The following is a 26,429-nucleotide window of genomic DNA, read 5'->3' on the forward strand; positions in this document are numbered from 1 at the left end:
TCTACCTACTGGGATTCAGACAAATTGTTCCAGTCTAGCAACAAAGCAGCTGAGTCAGCATTCCCCTTTGATCTGTGGTCCCTCCTGTGACAGCCCACTCCTGGCTGCTACTTATCATGCTTTGGTCCCTTTAAGGCATTTACTGCTGTTATTATTCATTAACTGATGCTTATCAATGACATAAAAGAATTTAGGGAGAAACCTTTGTGGAGGGAGGTGGTGGTTGTGTGGTGTTTTTGAGGCCAGTACATGATATTATGGTAATTTGGGAATTGTTTGTGCTGAAACGAAGTCTGGAGCCTCCTCAAAGCCTTCCCAGTTATATTTCACTGCAGGAAAATGAAGGGGTGGGGGGAATGAAGTTCTGGGGAACAGAATTGTTCCAGTGGAAAGAAGGGGTGTAGTGCAGAGGACCACAGGGAGCAGGGGCTGGCAGTGGGGGTCCTCTGGCAGGGCAGGACAGAGGGACAGGACAGAGGGACCCCTGTGTGTGCAGTCCTGAGTGCAAGTGAGCCAAAGGCCTGGCCTCAGAGAGATGTGAATCAGCCCTTCCTTCCCAGGCTGGACCTTTCTTTGCTGTCCAGGATTTTCTCTGTGTGGCTGGCTGGAAAAGGACAAGCAGAGGCTGTCTTGCCATCACTGCCCCCTCTGCTGCCTTGTGCCGCTCAGCACTGATGTGGGTAATTGTTGGGGTACCTTTGCCAATTCCCTGACTTCTGGGACTCTGCCTGGGCCCTCCCAGGGGGCTCCCCTGACCCTCTGGAGTGGTTTTGTGTCAGGAAAGAGATGCACTGGATCTTTCCAGCCTTCAGGCCCTTGTTTATTGTTATCTTATCTAGAGTTTTGCACGCTGTCCACACCGGGCTCAGCGCACTGGAAAAGCACCACAAAAATAGCCAACAATCTCTTGGTACAAGGTCTTTTAAGACTAAATTATCCAATTAACAACTGACACCTGGATCATTTTCCCTTTTAACCCAATAACTGATCCCCAAAGAGCCCCCAATGCAGACTTTTCCGCCCAATTACAAAATGCCACCCAAAGCCATGAAGAAGAAGGAAGAAGAAACCCAGGATGACACCCTGTGCCCTCCATTTTGCTTCCATCCACAACATACTAAAAATCCCAAAACCTCAATTTCTCACCAAGTGATACACCTACACTACTCTCTATAATCTATTTCACGCTCCAGTGGGTTCCAGTCTATTCTGGAGTCTAGGAAACTTTCTCCATGAATGAGGGTCAAAGTCAGCGCTCCCCTGGGGGTCAGGGCACCCCAGAGCAGACAGAGAAATATCCCCAGTGCCCTGGGTTTCCACAGGTAACAAGGTGTAAAGGCTGATGGCAGCTCAGCTGGGGCCTGGCAGGACTTTGGGGAGGGGGAAGGAGGTTCCACGTGCCCAAACCCCTTTGGGAAGTCAGGCAGAACGTGCTGTGTCTCTGATTCAGTGCTGCAGTCAGGCACTTGGTGCTGTGGCTGTGATGGTTTTCCTCCTGACTTCCCTCTGCTCCCACACAGACCCAGGCTGGGAGCAAGGCTCATCAAAAGGGTTCACTTTTACAGAGGGAAATGAGTTACTGCCTTCCTTTTTGAAGTACTAAAGACCATGTGTCTGCAAGGAGACCTTCTGCAGCACAGCCCAGCAAGGTCCTTATCAATCTTTTGGCTTCCACTTTGTTTGAAAAGCTGTGGATGCTTTGCAAAAATTGACTGTAGCAATGAAACAGAGAGTGAAGCAACAGTACACGACTGCTGGTGCTGTACACAGGAGAAATGTGCTGATTCCCCATTTTTTCAAGGTTAATTTAAGTTCAGTTTGATCTCTGTAGCAATCTAATGAACTCAGTTGTTATTATTCAACAATAGCCAGCATAATTTAAAGGTGCTTATGTTTGTTTGGCGGTGTCTGCATTCCAGCTCTGGATTTTGGAGGAAGACCCCTGTTTTGCTGGATGATTTGGATGTGAAGCTGTCTCTCAGCTGTCCATACTGTCTTCTTGTAATGTCCCATTTCACCACAACAACCTGAAGCTGTTTTGAGGAGCACAGGAAGGGTGGGATGGCCACACACATCTCTGCCAGTGCCAGAGGCTGTTTCCCACTGGATTTTTACAGGTTTTTTTTTTTTGCAAAAGCAGATGTGGAATTTCATCTTCCCCACAAGCAGAGCTGGATTTTCCTACCACAGTGCTGCTCCCTCTGGAGGGAGCTGAATTTGAGGCATTTTGCTGCTTTTGCCCTTTTGAATTTCAGCCCAGAATGACCAAGGTGAGCTCAGGGGATGGCAAGGGGAAAAACCAGCCTGAGGTTTCTTCTTTCCCCACTCCTCTTCAGCTTTTATAGCAGCCCCCCTAAAAATGGGGATAAAACCAGCAATGGTCTCATCTTTCCTATTACAAGGGTGAGCTGGTTCATCCAAATTGTAAGATCAGTGTCCAAATGAGGTAATAAAAGTAACCCTGTGATTTTAGTAATATGAGAGTTGGATCAGAAGGTGAGAAGCAAAAATAAACACAGAGCAAATGGAATGAAAAATGATTCATTAGGGACCAGTGCTTTTATTGCCCTTGGGGAGGAGAGAGGCTGAGCCATGGCTCAGCTGCAGCAGAACCAAACCTTCAGGTGCCTCACACCTTCCTGCACTGCCCCAGGATGTCCTTGTGCCTGCAGGAGGGGTTTCTGCAGGGAGGGAGGTGAAAGAAGATGGAATCAGGCTCCATCCTCATCTCCTGTTTCCAGCTACCACATTGTCCCCCCAGGATGGAGCTCATGTGCTCACCAGCCCCACTGAGTGCCAGAGTTCTGAGCTCAATTGATGGTGCTGAGCTGGAAATGTACAGGGCACAGGACCTGTGCCAGGGAGGATGGTGACGACCCTGGGCTCCAGGACAAGAAATGCTGTGGACTGGAAGAAAAGTATCCCCTCCCCAAGCCCCAGCATGCCAAACCATTTTTCTCTCCTGTGACTTCTTAGTTTACACCCCCACAATACCCCTGACCCCATGAGAGCCTCATTGGTGGGACAGCAGAGCAAACCCTGCTTTTATTTGATAGCAAAGTTTTCACAAAGAGCAAACCCTGCTTTTATTTCATAGCAAAGGCTTCACAAAGAGTAAACCCTGCTTCTATTTCATAGCAAATGTTTCCCAAACAGCAAACCCTGCTTTTATTTCATAGCAAAGGCTTCACAAAGAGTAAACCCTGCTTCTATTTCATAGCAAAGTTTCACTTAAGCCAGCGCAGCCCCTTAGTGGGAAGTGTGTTCAGCCCTTCCTGAATTTCCTGAGCCTGGTGCTGCCCTCCTGTGTCACAGGACTGAGCCCAGACAAACCTGGGGAGTGCAGACAGCACTGCCCATGGCAGAAAGGGCTGGAAAGGGAGCAGGGCTGGCAGGGCTGCAGGCAGGGATGCAAGTGGGGCTGGCAGATTTGCAGGCAGGGCTGCAGGCAGCTGCACACAAATTCCTGCTCATTTTGCTCGCCCAATTTCTCTATAAGCACCACCACAGAGCTCTGAGCAGTATTAATCCCAGGTTTGGGCTGGAGTTGGAGTGCAGTGCTTGATCTGAGCTGATCCAAGCCAGCCTTACCTCCTGACACAGCTCTTGTGAAGCTCGTGGCATTTCACTTCCAGCTTTAATGCCTGGAGATAGCATTACACATCCAGTGTCTGATTGATTCATTGTGTGATTGATAAACGACATGCATAGTTTTTGCATGAAAACAGCCCCTGTAATGTGATTCCCCACACAGAAGATTCTGAAAGGTTTCAAAATCTTTGTGCAGTGAAAAGAATTTGATCAATTCATTGCTATTTTTCTGAAATCAGCCCATTTATTTAGGAGAGATCACCAACAGCGCCTTCACTACCTTGTCTTTGAATGGTAAAAGATCATAACTTGGATCATTGTATGAAATGTTTCTGTATTTCTCTTCTCCCAGGCAGTTACATTAAATACTGGCAGCTGTCTGGGATGTTTTATGGGGTTTGTCTTTCCTTTCTCTGATAGACAATAAAACAATTCCCTGCTGTAGGGGAGAAATATTTGGAAGATAGCAAATGTTTCACGGTGCTGTGACATGGCAGGGAGATTGGGAGGGGAACCAGAACTGCCTGGCTGAGAGGCTGCTGCTGGCTCTGCAGGGTGGACATGAGCAGTTGCTTGATACTTCAAGGACTTCCATGGATTTTCCATGTGTATGTGATAGCTATGAGCAGATATTTCCTTTCCTTTCTGAACAGGAAGGTCTCATTATATTATTATTATTATTATTATTATTATTATTATTATTATTATTATTATTATTATTATTATTATTATTATTACTACTACTATTATTATAATTATTATTGTTATTGTTATTATTATTATCATTATTATTATTATTCCCTAAGGTTTCCTAATGGCTCTGTGCAGAATCTGTTTCTCCTGCTCCAGCAGTACACTGAATTTAAGGAGAATTTGGGTTGTTTCACAGGTTGCTATAATAACTGGCTGGTTTCTGATAGCAGTAACAACATGGAATCAATCCCTGTAAAAATTATAATTTAATGCTGAGTTTCTGTAGGTCACTTAATGACTCAAATGTCCCTAAGAATAAAATGCAACTTCCTAACTGATTCTTACAAGGAGGAACCATGAATCAAAACTGGGTGGGCAAACTGAATTTTGTGTAACTTTGCATCCATCTCTTGCTTTTTAGCTGCTCTGCAATAATCCTGATGATGAGGCAGTTTGGATACTGACCCTTGTCTCATTTGGGCATCCTGCTGTCTTTCAGAATGATGGTTAAAATCCTTTCCTCCTAAAGTCTAGTGATTTTTGGACCTTATTTCTTATCACTGTTGGATTGAAGGAGCAGTCTGTCCCCTAAGACTGTTCCATGTGTTTGGCCAATGCTGTAAATCGTTTGCCAGAACAACAAAAAGGCTGCAAAGGCCTCCTCATTCACCATTCCCTCCCACAAAGTCTTTTAGTTACAAGTTTGGCATTTTTAGTCAAATGGATTTAATATTTTCATAAAATAACTTTGCAAAATTCTCTTTTCCTGACACGCCACTGAAGTTTGCCAAGCAAATCCGATGTCTGCATTAGGAGACACATTTGGTGTGTTTAATACCTGGGAACACTGTTTACAAGCTTGGATTTTTTTAAGAGAAATACATTTGTGGACAAAGAGTAGGTTTTGTCAAGGGAGGTGTGTGAGGAGCCCAAGGGATGTGTTCAGATCCTTTTGAAATTCAGTGTCCAAACATTTGAATTTCCACTTGATTCTAATCAGAAATTCTATGGGAGCTTCATAAGTAAAGTATCACTGAAAGATAAAAATTACTTTGTGTCCTTTTTCTTTGAACTTGTACTGAGATGAGCCAGGAAAGGCGCAATTTCCTCATCTTTTCCCTTGTTCTGCTCTCTCCCAGCAGCTTTTAGAGAGCTCTGTGGAGGGGAAGAGCACAAGATCCATCTGAGCCTGCTTAAGGTGATCCCTGAGCTGATCCCTCCTCACCTGGGGAAGCAGAGCTGATCCCAAAGGCATTGCTGGGCACAGGGGCACTTGGTCAAGACTAAATTCACCTCAGGCTGGGCTGGGTTCACATCCCTGGTGCTCCTACACCCGCAGCAATACCTGGGGCAGAGGAATGGTGTGATTTTGAGGGTGGAAGGTTATAGCTCCCATGTGTCTTTATGTGGTGTTTTAAAGGCACAATGATGAATCTGATTTCACTCTGAGCTCCCTTGTGTGCTTTGTGTACAGGATTGCTGGATCCTCTCCACATCTGGCTCCTGTGGTGGGCTGGGGGTCTCAGCAGCAGAGTAAATCCCACTGGGGAGCACAGTCAGAGGAGCTCCCCAGTGCCTCACTGGAGCACAGCCAATCCTTCCCTCCAGCTGTTCTCTCAAGCAAAGCCTCCAGGGTCTGAGGAGCTGCTGAACAGTGTCTGTGTTTGGTCTGAACTGGGAGGGCAGCTGGGCTTTTGTGTCTTCTCTGCCCTGATTCCCCTCCAGAAGGTACCTGCTGAGGAAAGAGTTGCATTTTCCATCCTGATTTTGGAAATCTGGTAGCTCTCTTTGTATAAAGAACAAGAACTGTGCTACCTGATAGAATCCTTTATCCACGTTTCTGTCTTCCATGCATTATCTGATGACACAAACCTCACCTTTTGCTCTGCACTGAGTCACTACAATGACATCAGCTAGTGTTCCCCCCATAATTCATCAATGCAACAACTTCTCCAGGCACTAATTATCTTGTCCCTTTGGCAAAGCCTCTAAGATGTTGTAAGTTTGAAGTCACCCAGATTCTCTGGGCACCCAGTTCCTCAGATGTTGGTGGACACTTACTGGATGTCTTTTGGCTTTTGAAACCAAGCACTTGTGTCAGTGCTGGAGCCTTGTGTTCACAGGTCCCACTTTGCTTTAAGAGAGAGACCTTCCCCATCACATTTTGTCAAACTCCCTGTTTAGATCTGTCTTGTTGAATGATTAAAAAACTCTTTTATTGCCAAATAATTTGCTATGAAGAAAGATCTGTCCAACAAGTTATGTAATTTACCATTATTAATCAGCTTGTGTCTCCACAAGATCAAGGGAATTTTACTTTACACTGGAATTTTTAGCTGATGAGTTGGATTCATGCAATTTTTTTCCTCTTTAGAGAGGGATGGAAGGGAGTTAATTCCACCAGTGCTTCAAGAGACTAAATATCCCCTGTTTATTAATTAATAATATCCATCTGGATTTTTAACCAAAGAAAAAAGCATTCTGAGCCCTGTCATATCAACTTTTAAATCTTTGGAAGCCTTGCTGCTCTAACACCTACCTAGTTACAGGACATCAGGAATGTGAGCAGAGGACAGATGATGGGAGGAGGCTGCCTTTGTGAAATCTTTTTCTGATGAGTGGGAACAACAAAAACAGGGTTCTGGAAAGCCACTACAAGCCAAAAAACGTCCTCTGACACCAAACATCTCCAGAAGATGAAAACCGTCCTCCCATTTCCATTGTCCCTGGCCTGAGCTTTTGATCTGATGCAAGAAATGTGGTATTTGTCTGAAGTTGAGAAAGTTTATGCTGGCAATTGGAGAAGGAGGAGGTGGGTTGAGTAAGCTGGGACTGAGCTCCAGGCACACAACGCTCGTGTCCCCGCGGAGGGCCACGAGCAGAGCGGGATCCACAGCCAGGCTTCCAGCCCTGGGAGTGGAGCAGCAGTCAGAGCCTGCCCTGGGAGCCTGGTGGGTCTGGGAGCCCCAGGGTGATCCCACAGCCTCTGGAGCTGGCCCTGAGCCTTGCTCACTTATGCTTCTTTCTCATAAAGAGATGTTAGTAAAACAATTACACAGCCTTGTCAAGACTGAATTGCAGGTGAAAACCCAGCACATCTCTACCTAAACATGGCCAACCACTCACAACTTAACTTCCAAGATGCTTCCTCATCTATCATAGAAGAACTGATAGGATTCCACAACCACGCCCTAATGGTTGCACTGGCAATCTGCAGCCTGGTCCTCTACCTATTAACCCACATACTTACAGAAAAACTGTCATCAAGTACAGATGATGCACAAGAAATGGTCCCCATGATGGTCCCCATGTTGTGAGTGGCTCCTGCGTGCTGTTGGCAGCAGAGGTGGTCCCGTCTCAGTCCCTTCCAGCCTCCCGACCCAGCTCAGCTGGGTCTGACCTGGGTCTGAGCCAGAGACAAACCCTCTCTTGCCAGAGGCTCCAGTTCAGCACAGCCATTTAGGCTGATTTGGGTTTTTCCTTCCATACATGCAGAAAGACAAAAGTTTGAGTGTTTTGCTGAGTTGAGGCCGTCCTTCAACTCAAATGCACATTGCAAGGTAGGGAGGAAAGGGATTTTTGCGTCCTTCAGGGATCTGCTGTCCTGGCACCACAGGCAGCAACATTGTCCTTCTCTCTGCCTTTCCTGGTTGGCTGGGGAGTGACATCATCCAGGGCTGCAAGACATATTGCATTTATCTGGTGGCATGAGGATGTTTTCTGCCTCCATTCTTCATGGAGGCAGAACTTTTGTGTTGGAAGTGGTAGCAGCAACACAGGTGGGCACTGCTTGCAATTAGGATTCCCTGTGAAAACCCCACATTCCTCCCTTGATGTTATCCCTCTCTCTACCTCAACCCTATTGACTAGGAAATACCAAGATTTTAGTACTGAGACTTTAATACACTGCACATTTTGCTAATTTTCTTTCTGGCTGTGAGCCTCTGTGGTATCATTTTCCAGCAGTTTACTCAGAGGGCTCAAAACTTTCTTTTTTTTTTTTTTTTTTTTTTTTGTTTAATGAAAGTGGGAATTCTCCTTGAGTCCCCTGACTACAGCAATGGCAGCCTTAAGAAAAACAGAACGTGACAGAAAATGGATGAATGGCTCCAGTGCTATTGCAATAATGTGTAAGGAGCCCGTTTGTGCTCTGTGCTGTGTGAGCTGTGAGAGGACACTCCTTGTTGAAAGAGCTGTGTGTAGTTTGAGATTTTTGAATGTGACTAAATCCCTTGTGCTTCTCCTTCTTTAGCTTGGCTCTGTGGATCTCACGGATGTGAGCGCTCTCCTCTTTCTGCTTTATTTCTTTTGGGCATTTTTCAGTCCTGATCATAAAAACTAGAATTTCTCAACAATTTCAAGTCTGGAGACTTCCTGACCTGTATCATTTTGTGCCCAGGGAAAATAAACTTGTTCCTATGGTTTGAGCCTTAATGACTGCAAAGTATATATAGTCAATTTATAACAGTGCATGCTGGATTATCCTGTGCATGGCTTTACAGCTTTTACAGCATTTATCAGCAGAGTGCTCATTTCAAACATGTTGTTTTAATGAAAAAGATACCGTTGCCACTGTTTTGTGTTGATTATGTGGTAACACATTTTTCTTATCACCCATAAAAATGATTTGGAGCCGTTCCACTCCAGATGCGACCTTGGGCAGAGCCACAAGGGCCACGGGCCCCTGTGCTTTGCTGGGCCCTGACCATGGCTGCAGGGATTTAACATCCCTGTTCCCACAGCTCTGCAGAACACTGGCCAAGACAGCCCCTGGGTGCCCCTTCCTCACAGCAGGAGCATCCCAGCCCTGCCCTGGCTGCAGCCCCTCTAATTTGCCACCTCCGGGGTTACTCTGCCTCTCCACCCGAGCACATCTTGGCAACATCCAGATGTTTGCTGGGGAAGTGAAAGGATGATATAATAAATAATATAAAGTGATGCAGAAAAGGTCTTCAGCTCACACTTGAGTCCCATGGCAGTGGAAGTTAAGCACAGTTATGGTAAGGCACATGCTGAAGTGTTTGTTGAACTGATAACATGTTTCCTGGAAAGTCTGAGGAATAAATCATTGGGTAGGAGCACAGAGTGCAAGAGGCAGATGGAACTGATTCCTTCCTGCCTGGCATCAGTCAAACCTGGTCAAGAAAAGCATTGTGACCTTGCTCCATTTTGCTGTACTCAGAAAGCAGGACTCTGGATCTGTAAATAAAGATCCTTGCAATAAAGGAAGAATTTTGCTTGTTTGCAAGAGTGAGGTTCAGTTCCCATGCACTTAACCCAGCTCCCAGTTTAATTAGTTTCTGATTCACCCCCATCAGGCCAGTACATTCTGCAGGAAGTTCATCATTCCTGGCGCTGCTGCAGTGCTGGCTCTCACCAGGCCTTGCAATAAAGAAGTGATAAACCTTGTAATAATTGCAAGTTAAAAACAAACAAGTGGAGCCAAGTCACTCTCATTTATAATTGCAGTGTGACTTCATTATGTCAAGACAACACAGTGTGTAAAGGCTGAAACTTCTAGGGATTTAATGGAAAGTTTGAGCCATATTCCCTTTTATTTCCCTTATCCCTAAATTAGTATTGCTTAGGTGGTTTTCAAAGAGGAAAAGATGATGCTGTAACAAACCTCAGTGCTGCATGCCTGGAAAAATGTTCCTGTATTAGAGACCAACTCCCAGTTTCAGAGAGGCTACCAGGGGGCAGGGAGCAGAGCCTGATGGACAGCCTGGACCATATGGGAACCTGGGGTCACTTTGCCAAGGAGAGAAGGTTGTAAATGGCCCATACACCTCAGGGATGCCTGTTGGGATGTGGGTTTGTTTGGAGGTTGTGTGTTTGCAAGGCCTAGAAACAGCTGTGAGTTTTAATAATATCCTATTGCTTCTAAGCAGAGCTCCTTGAGTAAACAGACTGCTTTCTTTTTTTTTATTTTTTAAGTTGCTTCAAAGTTTAAGTACTTCAACTCTCTAAAAGCTAAATCTTCTTCATCATCTTTAATTCAGTTGGTATTTGTGCGTTTACAACCAGTACTTGTGCTCTGTTTGCTACTCTGGGCTTTCAGTTACAGCCCTTCACCTCATCCCAGCTGTCAGTAATTTCTGATTTTCTGGCTCTGTGTTTGAACACCAGGGAAATGCTGTGTCCCTGACAGCAGCTTCAGTCCCTGGTCTCATGTTTCTCACCAGGGACACAGTCCCATGTGAGGCTGAATCCTTCTGGAGGCAGTGAAGTCCTCCCCAAGCAGGGTGTGTGTGGGACACACTCACAATTAACACAGCAGTTTCCTAGCTAATTGATGCTGATTTCCTAAAACAAATAAAGCTTTTTTGCCAAAATCCCGTGGTCTGGGAGCAGAGTTATTCCCAGCCCTGTCTGGCAAGAAGAGGAGTTTTAGGACCTCCTCAGGAACTGACACTGTGTCTGAAACAATCCAGGTCAGAGATCATAGAATATTCTGAGTTGGAAGGGACCCACAAGGACCATCCAGTCCAACTCTTAAGGGAAGGGCCCATGGTGGGGCTGAACCCATGTCTTGGTTTGAAAAGACAGGTGTCTGCTAAGGAAGGCAGGAGCCTGCCTTGAAATGGAAAATTTTTGAAATTAAGGGGCTCTCAGACAAAGATATGGGAATAGGAATAACCATTTTTTAATAGGAAAGCTAAAATTAGAAATGCAATACTACAAAAAAACCCCACCCCTGCCAAACTGAGAGCAGTCCCTGTCCCCCTGTGTGTCAGGGGGTGGCACAGCCCCATCCCATGGGGGCTCAGCCCTCCTGCAGTGCCAGCTGTGCTGCTGCTGGAGCAGGGATCCTGCACAAGGGGGGAGTTTTCCTCTGCAGCTCCAGGGCTGCTGCAGATGGGCCTGGGCTCCCTCTGGCAATGCAGGGCAGCAGAAAGCTGCTCCTCTGGCAATGCAGTGGGCAAAGGCTGCTGTGTGTTCCCAACTTCAGATTATATCCAGGTAGGAATGCTTGGCTCTGTTGTAGTTGCAACTGAGTCAGTACAAAGCAACACTCCATTTTCAGAAGGCTTCGAACTGGTTTTATTATAGCATGCATGCCTTTTATACATTCTTACAAAACTCATAAGTTTACACTTTACTCATTGGTCAGGAAAGACAAACAAAGTGCTATTGGAACAGGCAGTTGCAGGTTTCTCTTATTTATCCTTCTTTCTTTCTTGGTTTCTATGTCAACAACCTTGGTAGAAAATTCTTTCAGGGGCAAACATGGATCCTCTTTTCAGACTTCTCTCTTGCTCACAGAAGTCACTGTAAAACCTCTTCCACATGGTTGGCTCCTCCCCCTGGGCAGAGCATCTCCCAGTGGGATGATGGAATTTGATCAGCCATGCAGGGACACTCAGAAGAGATCTCCTGGAGGGAGGATGGGTTGTGGAAGAGATAAAGAAAACTGCCCAATGAACAGTAGACAAGTGCCCTGTCAGGACCCAGGGCATCCCTCTGGCTGTCCTGAGCAGCCAAGACCCGTGCCGGGGGCTCAGAGACCCTGGCACAGAGCCCAAGATGCCTGTGGTTTTGATTATGACCCATGGAGGAAATTACCAACCTTAGATGAGATCTGCAAGCCACAACAGTTTAAGTAGAATGATAATGAATTTATCACGGGGTAAAAAAGTAGATTTTGGGGTTTTTAGAATGGGGGTTCAGGGGGCAAGATGGAGGGAACTGGGTGTGTCCAGCCTTTCTCCTTCTTCTTCTTCTTGGCCTCCATCTTCTGCTGTGATGTTGGCACTTTTAGATTGGTGTAGAGTAAAAGCTCACTGTCTAACATAAGTGATAAATATTAGAATGTAATTGTAAAGATTATACATGTAGTCTTTAGTATAAAAAGATAACTCTACCCCAGGGGGAGGCAGAGTGCTCTGACTGTCTTGCTGAGCGGACCTCGGCTAGACAAGAGAAAATTTTAATAGGAAAGCTAAAATTAGAAATGCAATACTACAAAAAAACCCCAACCCTGCCAAACTGAGAGCAGTCCCTGTCCCCCTGTGTGTAAGCTGAGAAAAAAGACTTTCTAACATATCTCAAAGTCACTCTAACCAGCTAGAAATCCTGAGACTGCCCCAGCTCTGACAGATGGCAATAGGATACACACCCCCCATTTCCAACCTAACACAACCCTGGGCTTGTGAGCCCCTTGCTGTGAGAGCCAGCTGACCTGTGTGTGTTGGTTGCCCTGTGCAGATCCTGCTGCTGGAGGCTGCAGAGAGGAGCCCAGCCCTGGAGAACAACCTGCCCATCACGGGCACCACGGCCACGTGGGACCAGGAGCTGCTGCCCCACTCCTTTCCCCTGCTGACCCCCGGCACCGTCCTCAGGAAAAACGTGGCAGCTGTTGGTAAGGCTGGCCTGCCCTCACCAAATCACCCATCCTACAAACACCCTGCCTTTGAGGGAGCTAAAAAGGAGTCTGGGTCTGCTCTCTCCTTGGGAGCTGCAGAGGAGAGGGGTTGGGAGGTCTCTGCCCTTCCCTCAGTTCAGCCAGAGCAGAGCAGGGATGTGCTTGGAAAAAATCCATTGAAGCTGCATTATTGCCTGTGGCAGCCACAATTTCTGTTGGCACAAACATCTGCTGGGAGCTGGATTTGGTTCTGTTTGAGTTCTGTTAACCCCAGCAGGGCCACTGTGTGTTTCAGTGAGTTTGTTTTAAGTTTTTTGAGGATTTTGAGGCCTGGACACATCGAAACATTCCTGAGGAAACTCCAGAGAGCCATCAGGATCACAGTGGGACAGACCCTGCTTACCTACAGAGCACCAAATGCAGTGTTTCCTGGTCTGGGAGCAGTGCTGGGGGGTAGAGGAATGGGCTGCATGGGTCATTCTTGGTTTTATTAGGAAAAGAAACTTTCCCATGAATAGCAGCATCAGTTGCAGTCTGCTTTATATTTTCTAAATTTGCCATAAACACAATGGGCTGTTTTATGATCCCTCTTGTGGCATGAAAAAAAAATACACTTATAAGAAAATCTCCCTCTGAGCCCACTTGGCCAGACAAATCCCCACACATTGAATTTTCTTGACCTTGGCATCTTTTTTCAAGATCCCTGCTCTCTGCTTCCAAAGCCTTCTCTGTCTGTTGCTTTGCTTGCTCCCAGAGCAGTTCTTTATTCTTTAGGGCCTGGTTTGCTTTTTTCTTCTTCTTTTTCCTTTTTTTTTTCATTTTTTTGGCCCAAGCAGTTTATTATGGCAGCAGACTTGGAGCAACCAAAACAGTCCAGATGTCATCCCTGTTTATGATTTGTCATGATGCCACAACATGGAGAGAGGTTCACTAACAATATGTTCTGCAAAAATATTCTCAGAACCACAGCCACAGCTGCCAGGAACTGAATGAGAGCAGCTTCCCCAGAGTCCATTAGATGCTCATTCTGCCTTGCCCATGTCATTTGTTTTTGCTGTGGCAGTGGCTCTGCACCTGCACCTTGCTGCACCAAAGTCAGCTCAGGAAAATGCTCTGGGCCTTCCATGCCAGGTCCTGTCCTCACACGTGGAAGCTCCTCACACGTGGTCCTGTTGTTTTGCAGAGATAGCAAAAAACTCCACAACTTTGTGAAAGTTGTAAAGCTGGTATGTTTATTACAGCTCTGGACCATGTGGAGATTACTGTCCTTAAAGACATGTGTACCTTTGGGAACTTCAGGTCTCTTTTAATCTCCCTCTCAAATACATATGCATACAATTTCATAATAGGTTCATACATATCCATTTTTACGAATTTCGTGTGACATTTGCTGCTGGTTCTTCTTTATCAGAAAGAATTCTTAGGCCAGGTTGACCTGCTCTCACAGCAGTCTCTCTGTCTCTCTTTATCACCTTTTGTCTCCCCCCTCCCTCCCTTATCTCTGTCCTTCATTAAATCAGTTTCTCTGAGCCTAGGCCTTGCAGTCAGGCTACATAGCTGTGTTTTCTGACCACAGACTCAAAGATGTACATCTCACCTAAATCAAAATGGATTTCTACTCTGGAGAATTTCTACTCTGTCTCACTGTCCTGCTGGGCACAGAGCAGTGGCTGCCTCTCCCCCAGGCTTCTGGCAGTGCTGCCAAGCAGAGCAGCTCCCCTGCAGCACTTTGCCCAGCCCATGGTGCAGGGTCAGCACCTCCCACCCCTGCAGCAAGGCCAGGTGGGCACTGGTGTCACCTCCTAAGGCAGGTGGTGATGTCTGAGCTGTGGGTGAGCCTGTGGTGTCAGCCAGATTCCAGGCTCTGTGTGTGTGCTGCCAGGTGTTGTCCTTGCTCACTGTTACCCTCTGTTTTTCTGGCCTTGATTTATTTAACCTGGTGTGGAATAATAACTGTGGTGTAAGAAAGGAATCAGGAATGCACTGGAGCGTTTGGAGCCAGGCCAGTGTCTTTCAGCAATGAGAAATAATCACTTCAGTGGCTCATTGACACTGCTGGAGCCCCTACCCAGCCTCTGTGGGCTTCAAATTGTTGCTTTGCTCAAGAGCTGTGGGGATATTTCATGGATCTGGGTCCATGTTTGGCCTCCTTTCCTCCCCACACCAGTCTGTGTCCACGAGTCAAAGCCAGCCAAAAAACCTCAGCGTGGATTTTGGTGGAGTGAAGGGAACTCCACAAAATTTAGGATGGAGGGGAGCTGCTCATTTTGAATCATTTCAACACTGTGCCCTGACATTTTGCTCCAAGCTGTCCCCAGGTTCTCTTACAGGGATCTCAGGAGATCTTTCATCATGTGGGATATTGGAGAAGGTGGAAGTCGAACCAAAATCCTGAGTGTCCTGGGTGATTTTGTGGAAAGCAAACCCTCTGTCCCTCCCACCCCTTCCCCTGAGCCTTTTGGGAACCATTTCCTACTTTGCCCTGCTTCTGGGTATTCAGCCAAAATAAATCCCAGCCCTACCCTGAATGTCACACAGCTGGAGGGACCAAGGGCAGGGTGCTGGGGCTGACCCCAAGGTGGGTGACAGGGACAGGATGCTGTGAGCTCTGGAAGGGTTTCTGGATGACCCTGTAGCTCTGGGCTGGCTGATGCCTCTCCAGGCTGAGGTCCAGCAAAACTTGCTACTGTTTCTGAGGGTGGTTATTCCTCCTGTGAGTGACAGGGCTGAGAATAGACAACCATTTAAAAGCAATCAGTGCTGTTGAGACAGCTGCAGCACTGGCCTTTCTGATCAGCTTGTTAATCAACAGAATACATTTTTCTGAGTATTAAGAAAATATATATACTCTGGCTGAGCCAGTTGGCAGCAAGAGACCTAATTTCTCATTTCTCTCTATTTTTCTCCTATTCTTTTTTTTTGTATTATTATTATTTTACCCTGTCCTTCTTGAACAGAGCCTAAAGGGCCCAGAGGTGCAGAGGAGCAGCTGATACCACAGGGTAAGTTCATAGTTTCTATAATTTCTCTTTCAAAGCACAAACTGTTGTTGTGCCCAGTCCTGTCCTTATGTCCCAAAAATCAGAAGAGTCCTGTGGCCAGGAACTCTTTGGAGCCTCACAGATGGAGAGGCTGAGTTTGTTCTTTGGGTTTTATCTGATCATATCAGCCTGCTTTGGTTGGAGAGGCCAAACACCAGTTTTGTCATTCCCCAGCACACAAGGGATGGACAGCAGTGTCTGATGGAGAGGCAGATCATGGGAGCACATGTGGCCAGAGCCAGCAGGGTCCTGAGTGATGGGAGAAAACTCCTCTAGCTGGTGTTACCTGCCAGGGGCACCAGGAGCCTCTGGGGATGTCAGGGCATCACTTTCCTGTGCTCCATATAAACAGAGCAGCTCCTGTGCAGGGAAAACCCCGGGGGAGGAGGGCAGCAGATGGTGTGTTGCAGGTTAATGACAGAGCCAGGGAGAAAATCCAGGTCTCTGCACATCTGATTTGGTTTCCAGCAGTAGATTACTCACCCTCTGCCTTTTAAATAATATTTTTCCTGTGGTCTTTTACTTCATATTGTTTGGAGGCTAAAAACTCACCAGGGGCTTCAGCTCTCTGGAAGCAATGGCACTGCAGCAGAGCTGATTTATGCCAGCTGAAGATTTGGCCTCCCCCCTTTTCCCTGAATCCTTCCCTCTTCCTTCCCCCTGTTGCACTTGTCTCTTTTGAGCTGGTAACACCATTTGTCACCAGTATGAGCCCTTGCCTGCCTGCCTCATTACCCAGTGCTGCCTCTCCAGCCTTTCCTTCAGCTCTGACCCCTCCAGGGAAAGAAGTGCCAGCTTCTCTAAAGCTCTGCTGCAGCAATGGCAATGAGGATGCTGCAGGAAATGATTGCTCCTGGGCTGCAGGACTTCATGGGATTGAGTGATAAGGTTGGACTGAAGGATTGAGGGTGATTTCTACAAATGAGGGAATGTTCTGGCCCACACTCAGCAGCACAGCAAAACAGTTGGTGCTGTTCTTCCCTCTGTGCTGCAAGTTGCTGCAGTGAAGTTTCAGGTGTGCTGGGGTTTTTAGGGGTAAAAGCTGTTTCCAATGCTGTGAAAAAATGCATTTGCTTTCCTAAAAGGGCTCCTGATCACCTGCATGGGCTTCCCAGGACAGCATCCCCTGCCAGGGCAGATCCAGCCTTCTATCCACAGAAAAGGCTGCAGTTTGTGTCCTGTGGATAAGCAAATTGATCCAAATTGAAACCTGGCCTCAATTCCTTATTCAATACTCAAATCAGATCTTTATTCATGAGCCACAAAAGTACAGGCTCACACTCCCACTCAAAGCCATTGAGAAATGTAATTTCCTCAGTCTGCCCAGTTTCATCGTGGATTGAAGGAGGAGAGATTTCATTTTTAAGAAAAACCAGTTCGGACATCTCTGCAAAATGGAAAAAAAGAAGAGAGGAAGGGTCATTTTTCCAGGGGGGTCTAATACTGGGGGATTATTGCTTTGTTCTGAGAAATGAGGAGTCTGGGGTGATGAGGTTCTGTACTCCAGGTGAGCTATCCCACATCTAGAGTGGGAATTGTACCCAAATGGGGGAGCTGCAAATCCTGTGAGCCTTGATGTGGTTGTGCAGCCCTGTTCCCTGGTACCAGCTGGGAAGGTGCTGTCCAGCTTCCTTCCTTTTCTCCTTCTCTCCCTCCTTTCCCATCCATGCTCTCCACCCCCATGTGCAGCATATTCTGCTGGCACTGGTTTTGGGGGATCCAGCACCTCTCCTGATACCTGGGAAGGAGAAAGAGACTCCTTAAGAGTTGATCAAACCTTAAATTGCTCTGCTGTGTTGTGGTCATATGTTACACATGGACTAAAATCTGAAATCTGAGTGTGCTGAACTTTGGACTCATCCTGATCTCCCTCTGGCTTTGGGGCTTGCATCTGGCACTGCTTTCAAATCCTCTGAGCCCTTTGGTAGCCCAGAAACCAGGAACCTCTGACAGTTAATGCCTTCATTGTAACCATTAACCACTTAATCTGAGAAGACAGACCCACTTGCCCACACCTCCAGGGCATCAAAGCTTCAGTGCTGTTTGCACAGTGTTTAAATGTCTCTCCATGTCAGCCCAAGATCAGCAGTGCTCTTCTGAACAACACCATAAAATTGCCAAGTGTTGTTGTTATTTTGGTAGTCTGGGGGAAACAGCATTAAGATTTTATTTAGTGTCACCAGAAGTGGTGACTTTGAGATCACCAATGCTGCCTCTGCACCTCTCCTGGGCTTACTGGGGGTCTGAGTGGGTGTTGGGGAAGATGAAACAGGAAAGCCTTATAAATACGATTGTCTGGCAAAAGATTTTGAGAATATAGGAACTCTAAGTGAGATTGAAATGAAAGCAAGCTTTGAGATACCTCAGTTACTGAGCAACTGGAAAACAATGATGTGGCCAGCTGAAGGTAATCCCCTTTTGATGGAACAACACCCTCTGCTTGCAGACAGGCCCAAGGGTCCGAGCCGACCCTACAGCTTGGCAGAAGGGGCCCAAAGAGGAGTTTTTAGGGTTTAAAATGTAACACTGTGTGGTAATGTAATGATTCTTATAGGCTGTATGTAAATGCTGTAGGATTTGTATCTTGTACTAGATTGGTTAGTGAGAATGGGAATGTTCAACACAGAAGAAGATTTATTGTATTGTAACGGGAACTTCGCGTTCTTGCCTTTTACTCTCTTACCTTTTTGCTCTTTTGTCTCTCTTGTGCTCTTTCTCTCATCCTCTCCACCCCTCTCTCCTCTCAGTCCTGCTCCAGCTGTGGCTGGCAGCTCCCAGCAGCGCCCTGCACCCAGGCCCTTTGCAATAAACCCCAAGTTCCTGACCTGGCTGCAGAGATCTTTCATCTCCGTTCGTCCCCACCGTGCTACCCCCGACACTCCTACAATTGGGCTTGCCAAGAAATGTCCCATGGGCTGCAATCACTGCTCCTGCTGTTGCCCTGGAGCCCTGCTCAGTGATATTCATTACTGACAGCCAGTTCCTGCACAAGGAGGGGCATTAATGTCACTTTGGGATGAAAAACCTGTGCACAGCACAGAGCTCTGAGAGATGAATGAACTCAGGAGAAACCAGGGAAACATCACTGATACAGAACTTCTGGGTGGTGTGATTAGAGCAAGTGGGAGACAGGGTCTGCTTGTCTTTGGCAACTCTATTCTGTGTATTTTGATACTTTGGGATGGTTCAGGAGTTTATGTGTGTCTGGATGAGCCCAGCAAAGGACACCCAGACCCTGCCAAAGCCATTCAGGCCTTGGGAAGGGCACAGTGTGGGCTCAGTGTGGCTCTGCCCAGCACATCCCAGCTGGGGATGCACATCCTGCTGACTTTTTGGGGACGGTCTTGTGCATGGGGATGTGCTTTTTCCTTACAGGATTGAAGGAAGAAGAGGAGAAGCAAAGTCCAGTCTGGCTTACCTGCCAGAGAGCTCCTGCCAGCAATGCCCCCCTGTCAGGGCACTGCTGCATGTCTGCCCTTTGCAGTCCCTCCCCTCTGGTTCTGAGGTTGCTGAAGCCTTTCTGACTCAGCAGTGTCCTAACTTCCAGCTGATTTCCTTTCTGACATTTCAGGGATTCCAGGCCAGGTTGGTCCCCCGGGCCCGGTTGGCCCCACGGGGCTCCCAGGACCACCAGGGCCCAAAGGAGAGAAGGGACAGCCCGGGGAGAGGGGCCCTGCAGGGCCACCAGGTGAGTCCTGTCACTGGAGAGGCTTCACTCCATACAAATTGTCTGTGACAGCAGCTCAGACAAGGCCACACACATAAGACTGAGCATCTTCAGTTGCTATCAAATCCATTCCAGTGAGTCCCCTGGGAGCTGGAATCAGCCAGGAGCTCCCAGGGCAGGCAACCACCTGCAGGAGCAATGGCTGACCCTGGGATTTTCTGTGCAGCAGGAGAGAGCCTGTCCCAGAAAGCTGCAGAGCAGGATCATGTTTCCCCATCCTGCTCTGGAGCTGTAAGAAAGAGCCTGTGACCTGTCAGCCTTTGGAGCAAAGCATTCCCTGTTTAACCCTCTCACTGGGTGCCTGCTTTAACTCCTTTTTTTTCTCCACCATTTGTGTCAAGCTGTCAGATGCCAGGATGTCAAACTAATGATGCTTTTGTATGTTAAGGGAAAAGGTTAGGAGACCATTCTTTCAGAGAACACTCCATTCCTGAGCTAGGAGTCTTTCTTCATTCCCCAAACGTCCCTGAATGTTTTGATGAAGGTGATACTGCACAATAGGTGCCAGACCTCGGGCTCTGTGCTCTCTGTGTCTGAAAGGCTGAGCCTTGTGAGCCTGAGCTTGGGTAACATTTAAAACTCTGAGAGTGCCTTAAATGTGAGAGCAGCCCTGAACACTTTCTGGCACTTTCTGGCAAGCTGTCAGTGGCCAAGGTCTGGCCAAGGATGTGTCTGTTTTTTTTTGGTTTCTCAGTTTGCAAGGAGAGCCTTGCAGCCCCACAGGAGATGTGATCTGTCTGCTCCTGGATTGACTCTGCTTCCTGGCAGGGAGGTGACACAGGTGTACCTGGAGGCAAAGAGGATTTGATTTCATACTTTTCTGCCTGTAGTTTCTCACTCAGCCTCAGGGAGAGGGGAGATTTCACTCTTTCAGCAATTGGGCTACTCAAAGGCAGCACCTCTGAGCCAAGTCAAGCTCTCTCCTTTGCAGAGGAAGATGCTAAGCAAAACCAAAAAAAAAGAAAATTGGGAAGCTGTTTCAATTTTCTCCACCCTTCTATGCAGTTCAGGACAGAAATCCTTTGTCTTCTTGCTGCCTTTGCACATGATAGGATCATTAGCACATCCCCAAAAGCATTAACACTCCTCTCCTGCCTCTGCACAGGGATGTTGGGACCTCAAGGACCACGAGGACTTCCAGGAGAAACTGGGATCCCAGGTCCCCCAGGTCCTCCAGGGCCACCAGCCACGCCAAGCCTCCCTCTCACCTTCCAGCAAGGGGTTCTCTACTCACTCCAGCCCACAGCTGAAAAAGAAAGTAAGTTCCCTCCTCATTTCCCCTGTTCTCCTGTGGCATCAGCAGAGTGGGGCAGCTCAGCTCTGCTCCCACCTCCTTGCCAGGCTCTGCCAGGCCCTGGGAGCAGCTGGACACTCCCTGCATTGTGTGGGTCTCTTGGAAGCTCCTGGTCAAGGTGGAACATCTTGGAAACCACAGGGGGTTCACCTCTCCAAAATGAAGAACAAAGTCTCTGCTCTTCTAAACTGTCAGTGAGAGCAGGGTTTGGAGGATTTTGTTCTCTGTGCCTGGTTTTTTTAGGTTCATCACAGCTTTGGGGTGGCAGTTTGGTGTTCTCTAAGCTTCCATCAGGAGTGGGAAGAGGGTCTGTGGTGAAATGACAGAGCTCAGGTAGCATCACCTGAGAGAAAGGGCCAGAGGGATCCAGAGGGGCAGATGAGGTGCTGGTGCACAAAAGCTGTGGGGTTGGAGCCCTCTTGGTGCCACTGCTGTGGTGTTGGAGTGTCAGGGCTGCTCAGGAATCAGCAAGGACTAGAGATTTGCAGCTCTGGAATTATAACAGACATTTAACATTTAACATCTGTTAAATGTGTCTCCTTCCCTGCCCCTGCAGATGCTGCTTCCACCTGTGTTTCTGGTGCATCCACATTATCCCACAAAACACAGAATTATGGACTGGAGAGTCCAGACTGACACCCTGATTTATCCCTTCCCTGTAACAGGAGGGCCAGGGTTTCTTTGTGCTTATGCTGATTTAAAGCATAGATTTTATTTGATGTGTGCTGTGTAGGGCAAGAAAAAGCTTTCTAGGGGAGGCATATCCTGCACTTGGAATGCTCTCAGATTTGAGCTTGATTCTCCTGGTCCAGCCCTGTGGAGCAGGCAGTAATGATGAGGGAGCAGAGCTCAGCTGTGCCTGCCCTTGCTCTGCTTGGTCTCCCACTCCACTCCCCCAGAGCTCAGCTGTGCCTCTGCCCCAGCTCTGCTGCTCCTGTCCAGCTTCAAAGCTCACTTGTCTTAGTTACAGCCAAGGATTATGAAGTCTCCCCATGTCTGACAGTTATCTCAAGCTCTCCCTTCCCTTCCACCCACTCTGCTCTCCAGACTCCTTCTCCCAAAAGTGAATAGATGTATTTTTACTTTAGGGAGAATTTTAACAGATCGATTTTGTATTCAGTTATTAGGGTGCATGGGCAGGATGAATAACGGAGGTTCAATACTGAGATTTTCACAAAATACACATCAACATGCTGCATTCTTCAGCCTGAGAACAAGGGAGTTTTGCATTACAGTTGTCTCACTCCTCTCAGGGTCACACATTCTGCCTTTTATTCCAAGTGATCCCCGAGGATGGTTTGGGTGCTGCTGCTGCCCTCTCCCTCCAACCACCCTTTGAATTAAACTTTTCCTTGTGATCAGTGGATAAATTAAAAAGTGAATAAAGGCTTTGCATGGCCTTCCCAGTGATGTGTGAGGAGGGTGAACTCAGTGTTGTGCCCAAATGGGAGAGGAGAAATGGTGGATAATTATTTCTGTTGTCTCTGCAGCCCAGGGACTTGAGAGCAGTGAGAGGAGATGGTGACTGCTCCATTTCCATCCCTGGGCATTCCTCCCTCCAGGCCTGTGCATTTCTTGGCTTGCAGAAGGAGTAGCCCAAAACTTCATGACACTTTTTCTTAATACAAATCCAGCTGCAAGTGTAAGTTATCTGTGTCACCATGACAATGTTCTGGCAGTATCAAGTTTATTTTCTTACCATTTTTCCTCTCTGTTGGCTGATTTTGCCTCCCACAGGCTGGTGGTAAGCTGATCTTCTGCTACCAGTAAAACTTAGCCTTCTAAATTCTGTTTAGCTTTTTAAAAATGTATTTACTTGTTTTGAAAGGAGCACATCTGAAAACTATAAACACAAAATTCCAGCTGCTGACAGCAGAGGGAAGCATATTCCTGCTAATGGGAATGATATGTGAGAGCTGTATCAGGTTATTGTTATTATAAAGAGTTTGGTTCTGCCTGAACATGGTTAATGCCTGTGCCTTTATTAATTGCAGCAAGTTCCTGTTGGCAACATTTATCTGCAGGCAGAAGCCAGAAATAGAGAGACAAATATTTTCTCAGTTTCCCTGTGTTGTGGTAAAAGAATTGGTCCCATTTTTTCCCTCCAGATCAGGTAGCAGAAAAAAAATTAAGACAGGATTACTTCATTTCCATCCTGTCTCAACAAATCAAGGCCATAATGGGGGAATTTATCCCTTAGTCAGAAACCTCAGCCAGAGGCTGAGCTGCTGTTCCCCACTGCTGGGGCTGCTGCTACTGAGATCTCTCACTTAAAAATGAGTGAGCAGGTACATGGGCTAGAGCCAGCTCATTCCTATTCCTTGTGCTAACATTGGTGATTTCTAGGGAATAGTTAGGGAAAATAAAGACACTCTCACCCTTGAGGGCTGTTTCCTTCCAGCTCAAAGATCTGCCAAGGACACACGAAAAAAAATTAACCTGTTCTCATAGAATCATCACTGTTGGAAAAGAACTCCAAGATCAAGTCCAGCCATCAAGCCATGTCCTCAAGGGCCACTGCCACACATTTTTAACACTTCCAGGGAAGGTGACTCCACCACTCCCTGAAGGGAGAGCAAGGGGAAACTGAGGCAGGGCAGCTGATGGTGTGCCCAGCATGTCAGAGGTGATAAGGGAGAGGGATCCCAGCTGCCAGCAAGGCCCTTCCTGAGGAAGGAGAACAGAGCAGGGGAAGTGAAGGGGAAGGAGAGGAGGAAAGGAATTGAGAAAACTGATTTCTTTCCAAGCGTGCCCTGAGCTACCTTTGCTGCTGTGCCTGGGCAGCTTTCCCTGTGTCCTTCAGGGCATTTCTGTGCTGGTTCAGGGTGTCTCTGTTCCACTCCAGAGAACACAGGTGCTCCCACCTGGCCAGGCCACACTGGTTTCACTCCTCCTCTTGGCTTGGATAGGGGTTGGAGAGCTCCTGGAGCAAATTCAGCATCAAGGACTTCTCAAATGAAGCATTGTCTGCTGCTTTGGGGTGCCCAGGAGCACTGAAGCAGAATCCAGCTCTTGAGCGCAGCAGAGCCTGGGTCAGTGCAGGAGGTGGCTGACAAGGGAAGATTCCTGCTACCATTGATGCTATTTTGTGGCTGCTCTAACAATCTCCAGCTGCAGAGAGCCCCAGAATGTCCCCATTTATAAGGGAGTTTATAAGGAGATACAAATTCTTCCTGCTGCTTTATGAGAACATGGAGGCAATCCCTTAAAAACACATGAGGGTTGTGTTTTAACACACTTCAGTGCCATTTCATTCACAGTGTGTTTCATTCAGAGCTGATCCTGGAAAGAAAGCTGGCTCTGGAGGAGCTGGCCAGGAGGGAGCTGGCACAGTCCTGTGCTGCCCAGGCCAGGCGGGAGCTGCTGAGCCCAAGGGTTGTTGATCAGAGCTCTCCTCTGTGTCACAATCATGGAATCACCTTTCATTAAATAATGTTGAGTCAAATGTCAGGAGGGGTGGATTTGTGGGAGTAACTGTCATGGTAATAATGTGCCATTTAGCTGGAATGTTTTGTAACCCAAATCTTTATCCCTGGCTTACCTCCAGCAGAAATTAAACCCTGGTTGTTTTCTGTCCATCCCATGCCCCTCTCAGTGGATGTGCAGTTGATTTTAGTGGTCACTTTAAAAACAAAAGGCTCTGCAACTATTTAAGTCTTCACTGCTGTTTGATGCTCATTTCCCAATTTCATCTTACTCCCAAGCTGTGATGGATTTTGACATGGTCAAATAAAACTCAAATTAATTGGATTACACACTCCACTGGGGTACCTTTCCTCCTGAACATGAGAAGAGTCTCAGTTGTTTTGTTTCAGGGCTGTGAGGAGGGGGAAGATGAATGGGTTTAGAAACAGCAGTCAGATAAATACCTGTTTGCATTCAGGCTTTAGGCACAAAATGTGGTTCTTAGAGAGATCTGGGTTGGATCTTGTGCTGTCCTGCTGCCAGGAAGGCATTGCAGAGCTATCCTGTCATCCTTGGCAGCCCAAGCCATTGCAGAGTTTCCCCTGGAACTTCTTTCAAACACCTGCCTTGGAAGTTCTTTCTATCACTGCTCCAGAAGCTGGGAAGGCTTCACAATGTGGCTGCTGAAATTTCTGGAGAGTTCACCTTCTGACCTTTGGGCTGGACTCTGCAGAGTAAGCAAACACCCTTCTGACCTTCCTGGTGTCACTTGGCATCTGCAGTGAGACATTCCCAGCCTTTTCCTGCCCAGGGTTCCCCTGAATTTTACTGTGATGAGTTACAGGGATGGGTGGAAGGAAACATGAGTAAGCTTGAGGTCATGGGCAGGAGGAGGTGGACATTATTCCTTTTTGGCACCTCCAGCTGTGGAAAATGTGGGGTTTTCAGAGGGTTTGCCATCCTGGTGACCAGGAGCCAACATCTTCATCCAGGTTAAAGAGGAGATTTATTGTTGGTTCTCCAGCAAAGGGTGGGGACAGAAAGCCTTGGTAGCACCAGGATGTGGGGTTCCTTGTTCTTGTGCTTGTTTTGTGACCTTGTTGTCTTGGTTGTTCATTGAATTTTTGCCCCAGGTTTCCACAAGTGTCCCAAAGTGCTGTGGGGTGCTCAGATGAAAGGTGCTGCCACCTCCCGAGATTACAGCTGTGCCACAGTACAAATCCACAGGGAACAGGGTTGTTGAATATGGTTTTGGCATTGCAATAAATACTGAGGGTTGCTTTTTTATTTATACTTGTGGGTTTTCTCTTCAGCTGCCAACTGAATAGAAACCCATTGGCTCCAGGCTGAGGGAAGATATGGACAGCTACAGGCTGCTGGGTTTTATTCTTGACTGGAGAGAGCTGAGGAAGATGTGCAAAAGCACAAAAACTCCTCCAATTCCTGATGCTGCCTTTCCCTTCCCTGCTCCACTCCCATTCCTCTCCATTTCCCAGAGCTCAGTGAACCTGCCCAGCTGAACACCTAAAATAATCCTCAATGGCAGGAAAGCTTCCTGAGCACATGGAGGGGGGCAGAGCACACCCATCCCTGGGCACCTCCCAGCAGCACCTGCCCAGGTGAGCTGGCTGGGGCTGCCAGGGGGGCTCAGCAGCTCCTGGTGCCAGGCAGGAGGGAGCCCCACACCCTTCCCTTGCCAGGCAGCCACAAGCCAGGGCTGGGGTGGGGATGGCCAGTTTGGGGTCAGTCATTCCAAGGCAGGATTGTACAGGTGGATAAATCACCTGTACAAGGTTTTGAGAGGAAGCACAGCTTGTCTGGGGTTCTCAGGGGTGACAGAAGCAGCTCTGCAAGAGGTGGGGTCACAGCCTGTTGTAGCTGTGATGGAGACAATACAAAGCAACACTCCATTTTCAGAAGGCTTCAAACATGTTTTTATTATATAATCTATATTTTTAATATTTATATATTATAAATATATATTTCTATTTTATTGTATTTATATTACTATATTATATATTTTATATATTCTTACAAAACTCCTAAGTTTACACTTTACTCATTGGTCAGGAAAGACGAACAAAGTGCTATTGGAACAGGCAGTTGCAGGTTTCTCTTCTTTATCCTTCTCTCTTTCTTGGTTTCTGTGTTAATTACCTTGATAGAAAATTCTTCCTGGGGCAAACACGGATCCTCTTATCAAACTTCTCTGTGGCTCTCAGAAGTGGCTGTAAAACCTCTTCCACAGCAGCCCTGGAGAGCAAGGGCAGGTGCTCCAGGAGCCCCAGCTCAGCATCCTGCACAACTGCCGGC

At 47.2% G+C, this 26,429-nt stretch overlaps 1 protein-coding gene across 5 annotated transcripts in view; it reads left to right on the plus strand.

Annotated features, from left to right (window-relative positions):
* COL26A1 (collagen type XXVI alpha 1 chain) overlaps positions 1-26,429 on the plus strand; it is a 172,047-nt gene that overhangs the window by 126,071 nt on the left and 19,547 nt on the right. For 4 of the 5 annotated variants that reach the window (XM_014308859.2, XM_031060595.1, XM_031060596.1 and 1 more), the window contains exons 5-8: positions 12,493-12,646; positions 15,607-15,651; positions 19,262-19,378; positions 20,523-20,675. In XM_014308859.2, coding sequence (XP_014164334.1) covers positions 12,493-12,646; positions 15,607-15,651; positions 19,262-19,378; positions 20,523-20,675 — 469 coding nt within the window. The remainder of the gene's footprint in view (positions 1-12,492; positions 12,647-15,606; positions 15,652-19,261; positions 19,379-20,522; positions 20,676-26,429) is intronic. The other variant, XM_031060597.1, reaches the window with a different exon arrangement.

The sequence above is a fragment of the Geospiza fortis genome, unplaced genomic scaffold, assembly GCF_000277835.1.
Source record: "Geospiza fortis unplaced genomic scaffold, GeoFor_1.0 scaffold425, whole genome shotgun sequence".
In the NCBI taxonomy this organism is placed as follows: domain Eukaryota; kingdom Metazoa; phylum Chordata; class Aves; order Passeriformes; family Thraupidae; genus Geospiza; species Geospiza fortis.